Here is a 7,889-nt window from a genome sequence, read left to right on the forward strand (position 1 = left end):
CTAGAAATGAGCTATGTGAAAAGACTAAGGGATTAATTAACTAGGTCTTAATTATCCCACATCGGGGATGATAAACTTCTTGGATGAAGTTTTTAATTAGATGAATTATCATGTGTAATAATTATCGTGGAATAAGACGGGTGACAGAGCCCACGCGGGCGCATACGCGCGCCTTGCCCGCCCTCGACCCGCGCACCGCATACCGTGCACCGTGACCCGTGTCCGGTGACCCATGCCCCATGCACCGGGTGTCGGGTGCCTGGTGCCTGGTGCCTTGGATCTTGGCAATTGGTCTTTGGGTGGTCTTTGGAGCTGGTCGTTGAGCGTGGTTCGAGCCTCGCTTGTTCTTTTTAGACCACCCCAAACTCCACACTATCCCCGACGGGTCTTAGTCCACGTCATGGTCCAGCTTGACCCCGACGCATGACGGGAGACAAAAGGTTCCCGCTGGACCCCGACGCACAACGGGAGAAAAAAAGTCCCCGCTGGACCCCGACTCACAACGGGAGTCAAAAGGTCCCCGCTGGACCCCGACGCATAACGGGAGACAAAAGGTCCCCGATGGACCCCGACGGTCCATGGTGTATCCCGTCGTGTAGCATGTCCAGGTGCATCGTGTCTCTTCAGCTCCCACTGGCTAGTGCACCAGTCAATAATCCCCGGCGGTTACAGTCAAGCCATCATAGCACACATAATGGTTGTTGACTCTATCAATGCCCTGCAGGTGGACTTGGCCTATAAATAGGCATGCATCCATTGCATTCAAAAATAGAACATACACAAGCATCTTGCACACACGCTATCTCCCTCTCTGCATAATCTTCCCCGTCGAAGCTCTGCCCCCTCCTTACTCCCGTTCGCCGGAGCTCTGTTGCTAGTGGTGCTACTACTTCAGAGACGAAGCCGTTTTATCTTTGGGGACGACACGCCAAACCGAGAGCACTACCGGAGCGTATCTCATCTTGCGGAAAGAGGACTCCTCGACTCGGCTTACCACTTTCCACAAGTTTTCAGTGTAATTTTATTCTGTTATTTTCAGTGTAATTTTCTTGTTTTATTTTCCATTGTAATTTCGTCCGGTAAAATTTGTATATCTCATTTCCAGAACATATTATATGTAAATTTTCATCTTGATTTGAACAGATAATATAATCAAGTTAATTCTGAACCTAAGCTTCTACTATCAGTTAATTATCGTAACACTTCCCATCGATAGTCAACACCCAGAATCAAACTTAATGAAGAGAACTGGGAAAGCCGCAAAAAGTGGTGATAAATATTACTCACGTATCCTAAAAGGTACGAATTATTTCCTTTTTATTCTATGCTGAAAAGTAAATTTTCTAATTTTAGAAATCCAACTATTACAAATAAGGTAGACCCTATTCTCTATTAAAACTTCTGTTATGATTTCTCTACCTATATTTTATTTACAAATTATGCATTCAAATTTGTGTCCAACCAAATTTTCATACTTTTTTAGAAAGGAGCCTATTCCTTAGTTATAACTTTTTCCAAAATTTCTATTTTTCCAAATAGTTTTGAAGATCATGTTGTGTTACTTAGCTTAATCATAAGTCCCCGTGATTTGATACTGATGCTTATTTTAGCTATACTAGAATACCATGTCCACTTTCAATAAATAACGCATCATTCGCATGCTAATTGATACTCCCCCGTCCCAAAGAGTATGAACTTTGGGTTCGGCACGAATTTTAATAAATAAGCGGAAAAGTAAGAGAGAGAGAAAGGGTGGTGGAAATAATGTTAGTGGAGAGTGAGGTCCACATTATTATAATGGTAAGTGTTAATGGTAATGGTAAAAGTTGTAAATAAAATGATGTGTAGGGGTAGTATATTTTTTGAATTTTTTAAAACTAGAAAGTTCATACTCTTTAGGGATGGAGGAAAAAAGAAATAGTTCATACTCTTTGGGGACGGAAGGAGTATGAGACATAAGGCCATCCACAATGGGGCGCCCTAAGGTGCGCCACATCATCAGTTTTATCCTCCTACCCCCCACCTGCAATGTTGCGCCCTAAGACGCGCCCTATATGTTTTACTATTGTTTTGTTAATTAATTTAAATGTTTTCAAATATATAATGCAAACTAATTAAAAAACATAACGAATAACTAAAAACCTGCGAAGATTGCATTAATTACACAAAAGTTACACGATTCAAGTTGGCTAATCTACGCAATTCCCAACTTCCGGCGCAGCTCATCGATCAACCCCAGGAGATATTCGGTTTCGGCGGGGTCCGTACACTTCTTGAGGGCTTGTGCGTCTGCAACAACGTCTTCGCCATTGAGGTTGTTGCCAACGACTCATACGCGGCGGCCGTCCGGCTTGGGGTCAGGATCCGGACCGGGATCGGCGATGGGGGGCGGCGGCGGTCGAGGATGATGTCACCGCCGCCTTCCCCTTGGCCTTCGCAGCCTTGACACCTATGGGACGCAGGGAGGACATCGGTGTGCCGGAACTCTCAATGTCCTCGTACGTCCGGTTGAGGTCCACCGGATGAGTTCCGCTTTCGTTGCTCGTGTAACCACTAGCTTCGGTGGTCTTCGTCCTCTTTGTCGCACCGGTGTGCAGAATCCCACCTTGGAACTTCTGCTTGTCCCTCAAAAGCGCCTAGATGGCCTCATGCTTGAAGTCGCCGTATAGGGACTGGTACGACAACAGCGCTTTAGCGCGCACGTAGCTCAAGCTCTCACCGCTCCCCTGCTCCCTCGAGCACTTCTCGTACTCCGCCGCGAACAGGTTGACTTGCTTCTTCACCTGATCTCAGTGCTTGCGGAGCTGCTTCCGTTGGCGCTTGTACGCGCTTGGCGGCTTCGCCGCATCGTAGCGCTCGGCGATGCGCTCCCAGTACGCCACCTGCCTCTGGTTGTTCGTACGGCCGGGGGCGTACTCTTCACAATTGCCAGGAGGTGGCAACTTTTCCTCTCGGTGCCGGATCCGCTTCTTTTTGGCGGGGGCGGAAGCGGCGGTGGCGCGACGGGAGGGGCGACAGGTCGGTTTGGAGACGGCTCCATGTCATCCAAACCGTACGATTCCGTACTGAATTCGGGATCGTACTGCGCTTTGGCATTGAACGGCCGATATTCGTCATGTTCTGTACCAGCCAACGCGCCTCACCAAACATCGAACTATTGGGACTTGAATCCATTTCGTAGTAAATGTGAGTTTCGAGAGTGGAATCGTGAAATGAAATGTTACAAATCAAGGTGGGGTAGGGGTATTTATACAAAAAATGAAAAACGCGTGCCATCGTCCGGGCCCATCGTCCGCGCTTCTTCCGTGGACGATGCATCGGGCGTGGGAGTAGGGCGCGGACGATGGCGAGCACTCACAATAGAGGCATCGTCTGCGCCCGAGGACGATGGCCGCCATCGGGCGCCCCATTGTGGGTGTCCTAAGTATGAATGAATGTGCTTATGTCTCGTACTTAGACTTTATTTTGTGGATACCATTGGTAGGTCATATGACAACAACACTGAGGGTCGTCAGCTATACGATGGGCACTAATTGATCATTTTATATGCACACTTATGAATAGTTGATGTATATCAAATTGCAGTCTTGTATAACATTGTTTTAATCTCTTTGTTAAGGTGAATTAAGAACTCATTTTGATGTATTGTAGGGTGAAATTGCTAGAGCTTGAAGAGGAATAGAAGAAAGGAGTATGTATGTTCGAAAGAAAGAAGATCAGAATGTAAACAATAATCGACTAACAAAAATGGTTTCTAAACGATCTAAAAAGATCATCATTGTCTTCATCTTTGATAGAGCTTCGAGTGATAGTGCACACGCTGCAATCGGAATTCGGTAGAGAAAGTTACGGTAGTTTTACAAACACTGCGCATAGTAGCACAATTTTGGTGGCCCACGGGGTTTGGGCCATTTACAAACCCAGCGACCCGCCGGCGATATGCTTAAGCCCATTTTTAATCCCCGGGCTGGCCCAGAGATTTGCTAATCCTTTTACAAAAAGCTTACTAGACATGACTTTTAATTGTTATGAGGAGGGATAGGGAGTTAAATGCATCAAGGGTCTAGACCTTCTTTCTGTATAAGTAGGAGATTTTTGGCAATAGTATATCTAAAAAAATATACTTCATTTGTCTCAATTAAGTTGTAGGAGATTTTTGGCAATAGTATATCCTAAAAAAATATACTTCATTTGTCTCAATTAAGTTGAGTCGTATTTTTTTGGGATGTCCAAACTAAGTTGAGTCATTTCCTAACAAAACATACAATTAATCTTACTTTATTTCATCAGATACTGTACTCTCTTTACCTTTCCTACTTCATTCCTCTCACCTACTTTTCAATACAATTTCTTAATTTTTATGCCCAAAAATTTTAACTCAACTTAATTAAGATAGAGGGAGTACTATGTTTGAGTGTAAGTGAAGGATTGTTATGGTAAAAAATATTTTTGTCACATCATGTGTCTGTTTCAATTATGTTATTACAGGAATGGTTTAAGAAAAACTCCCAACTCTTCTACATTGTAGACTAAACAGTGATCAGATTATTACTAAAGGTACCTTGCTGCTTACCTAATCATCAATCCACACCAATTCCTACTCACAAAATTTAATACTCCATCCGTCCCGTAATAAGAGTCATATTTAGTTATGGCATAAGTTTTAATAAATGTAAAGAAAAGTGGGTTGAATAAGGTAGTGGAATATGAGTCACACTTATATATAGTACTCCCTCCGTCCCAAGATAAGCGAGACAAAACTTTTTGACATGAAATTTAAGAAAATAGAGTTTTGTTAGTAAGTGGAAAGTGAATAAAGTAAAAGAGTGAAAAAAGTAGAGAGAAAAAGTAAGAGAGAGAATGCCAAAAAAGGAAATAACTCAATTATTTGGGACGTTCCAAAAAAGAATGTAACTCACTTTTCAACACAATTTCTTAATTTTTATGCCCAAAAAGCAATGTTCCAAAAAAGGAATATAATAAAATGTGAGTAGAATAAGTTGGTGGAATGTGAAACTTGCTTACCATTTATGGCAAAAGTGAAAGAGGACATTGTGGGACGAACCGAAATGACAAAATAAAACTCTTATTGTGGGACGAAGGAAGTAGTATAGTTCGTAATAAAGTTCCTACCATTTGCAGTGACTTAAAAAAAACTGCCATCACAGCCTCGGCCAGTAGTAGACGGACTATAATACTAGTACAAGCTTTGGAATTGCAAGTCATGCTCTTTTAAAAGCAAATGAACTACTGATGCAATAGGCAAAAGTTGTAAGGTGAAATTCATAGTATGAATTGATCAACTGAAATTATTACAGTGGCTAAAAGTTCGCAGCAAATTGTCAGCCTGCTCACTGCAAAATGAAATTGGACACTGTAAAAATGAAGAGTAAAAAATACATCATATCTTGCTCCCCTGCACCGCAAGTAAAGGAGATCACATCTCAAAGTCCCAGCTTGTTTCAGCACATAATTTTGGTATTTTTCGCTCCTCTGCCAAATTGACGGATGCTATGATCTGCACAAATCATGATTTAGTGAATTAGAGCCCACAATATATTGATACAAGCATTTTTGCAATGCCAACTTCCTTTCCATCTATCCTCAGGAGAAAATAATTAAAAAGAACAACAGCTAGTTTGGTTTTACTTCTAAAAATGGACCTGAGAGTATTTATTTAAGCCAAGATCTTAAGAAAATTCAGGGCAGACACAAAGTGGAAGACTGATTTTGTTTTCAATACAAAAACATACACACTCCCTCTGCAACTAAAAAAGCAGTGTGCACATGTTGACTCACCATGAACATGGAAGGCAACATATGCATTTTATGCTAGTAAAATAGAATCCCAGCAACCAATATACACTTGAGAACTCAACAACTAAATCAGTGTGCCAAATCTTTCAGTACAAGCTCGCCAGCTTATCTAAAGATTCGTACTGCCTCCCACTAATGAGGTCATTTATTGTCTATTGAAAACGACATGTTTTTTGTTAACGCTTGCAAAAATCTTCTCGATTCCACTTAAGCACGATAAGAAGTAGGCATCTCGAAAAATGTCAAAACCAACATACAAATGCATCCCTTGAGTTTGAACTTAATACTAAAAGAATGACAGAAATGGATCAATCACTTCTCCCCAAAAATGAGGCGTGCATTAATATTTTAACCAACTTGGTTTGCTATAGAAAATCACAATATCCCATCTAAACGAACTTTGGTGCAAAATCTCAAATAATGTAATTATAATTGCCATCACTAAAAGAGGAAAACGCTTCTTTCTTCCATACTTTGGACCTTACCTCCATGGAATAATATGTTTCAATCTCAGGGCATAAAAGCTGAATTTATTCAACATGCACTGATCATTAAAAGCACCAATCTCTTACTACTTCCTATGATCCTTTCCAGAGATCAGATCCACCATTAAATCCCATCACATATATGATTAATTACGAAGAAATAAGAAACTTAAACGCAAGTGTTCAAGACTTATATTCCATAAACTCAACAATCCCTATCAAATTAAAAGATTAACATACACAAAATAAACAATTGCATTTTACCTTAAAGGATCCATTCTGCTTCGAACTCCGGCTCCACTCAAGCCCCAAATTCATCGCGGAAGTTTGATAAGTAGCCCTTAACACATCGTCCCCATAAACCTTACGCGTAACAGCAAAATCCCAAGCATTCTTCCCCAAATCATAGCTCGGCTCGAAAGTTGTCAGCCCTCCATGAACATAAGTATACTTCAACTTGGTATTTCCAGTGCCGAGCACATGATTTGCCGAAACCTTATTACCGGAATCAATAAGCAAAGCCCCATCCAAAATCGTCCGCCCGTCGCCTTTGCTGTGAATGTAAGTCAAATTCAACGGCTTCTCCGCCACCCTAACACTATTCATGAACTGAAACCTAACATCCTACAAATTCAACCAATAAAATACAACAAAATGAGCGAATCTCCATCGAAATTGATTCAAAAAAAATTCACAACACAAACATAAAACCAATTAACACTTAAAAAAATAGTTGCATCGGATTATGACTAAGTAGATTCAGTTCTTCTGCGTTTTAAAAAACGAAGCGGTGGCGGAAGCGGTGATAACGAGAAATTGATAGTGTGCAGCTGAAATTGAAGGAGGGAATAGCGATTAGAGGTTACTTTTTTGGGGACGTTGTAGTCGACGATGAAGAAGCCAGGCTTCTCGAGAGCGATAGCTAGGCCGTTCAAGCTGGGGCCGTTGACGACGGTGGCATCGGTGAGGGAGGCACGGAGCTTGAAGTCGCCGGCGTTGACGGAAACGGTGGCGGCGGCGGCGGCTTTATCGGGCTCGTATCTAGCTTTGAACGACGCCTTCATCATTTGGCTGAGTTGGTGGGAATTGGGATGGTGATGTTTCTCTCTCTAGGTTAATGGACAACTGCTAGAGAGAGATGGATGAGGCACGAGTTTGAAGGAGTAATTGTTTTCGGCTTTCCCAAAATCGTCTTGTTTCATTCAAACTAGTCTCAAAACTCTATAGACGAGACATACAATTTTTAAAGTCTCAAAACTCTATAGACGAGACATACAATTTTTAAACTATGTGTAAATAAAGATAAAAAAAGTATGAATTAATTAGAATAAAATATTAATAGTAAAAATAAATATAAAATAGAAAGAGGGAGCAAACAAAACATGTGTAAATAAAGACCAAAAAATAACAATTAGATAAATGGAACAAAATAAACGGCTCAACAAAACGTGATCAACAAAAAAACAAATATTCATATGTAGAGACCAAATCTTAAGAAAACAACAACACACCAATAGTTCACAAGTTTAGGAAAACTTCTTTGTAAACAACATAACAGTCGAATCACCCCTACTATCATCATCCTCA

At 41.2% G+C, this 7,889-nt stretch overlaps 1 protein-coding gene across 1 annotated transcript; it reads right to left on the minus strand.

The window, feature by feature from the left end:
• Positions 1-5,272: 5,272 nt before the first annotated feature.
• Positions 5,273-7,509, minus strand: LOC121766024 (outer envelope pore protein 24A, chloroplastic-like). The gene is made up of 3 exons (XM_042162353.1): positions 7,169-7,509; positions 6,567-6,926; positions 5,273-5,518 (listed from the first exon to the last, which is right to left on the minus strand). Exons 1-3 carry the CDS (start codon positions 7,367-7,369, stop codon positions 5,438-5,440), a joined length of 642 nt encoding a protein of 213 aa, XP_042018287.1. The 5' UTR covers positions 7,370-7,509; the 3' UTR covers positions 5,273-5,437.
• Positions 7,510-7,889: the final 380 nt, after the last annotated feature.

Source organism: Salvia splendens, chromosome 14, assembly GCF_004379255.2.
Source record: "Salvia splendens isolate huo1 chromosome 14, SspV2, whole genome shotgun sequence".
Lineage (NCBI taxonomy): Eukaryota > Viridiplantae > Streptophyta > Magnoliopsida > Lamiales > Lamiaceae > Salvia > Salvia splendens.

Coding starts and splice junctions, on each gene's coding strand:
- LOC121766024 (XM_042162353.1), bottom strand. CDS start 7,369: ATGATGAAGGCGTCGTTCAAAGCTAGATACGAGCCCGATAAAGCCGCC. Junction 6,927..7,168: donor ACTACAACGTCCCCAAAAAA/GTAACCTCTAAT, acceptor TTGAATTTGTAG/GATGTTAGGTTTCAGTTCAT. Junction 5,519..6,566: donor AGCAGAATGGATCCTTTAAG/GTAAAATGCAAT, acceptor TGATTTGTGCAG/ATCATAGCATCCGTCAATTT.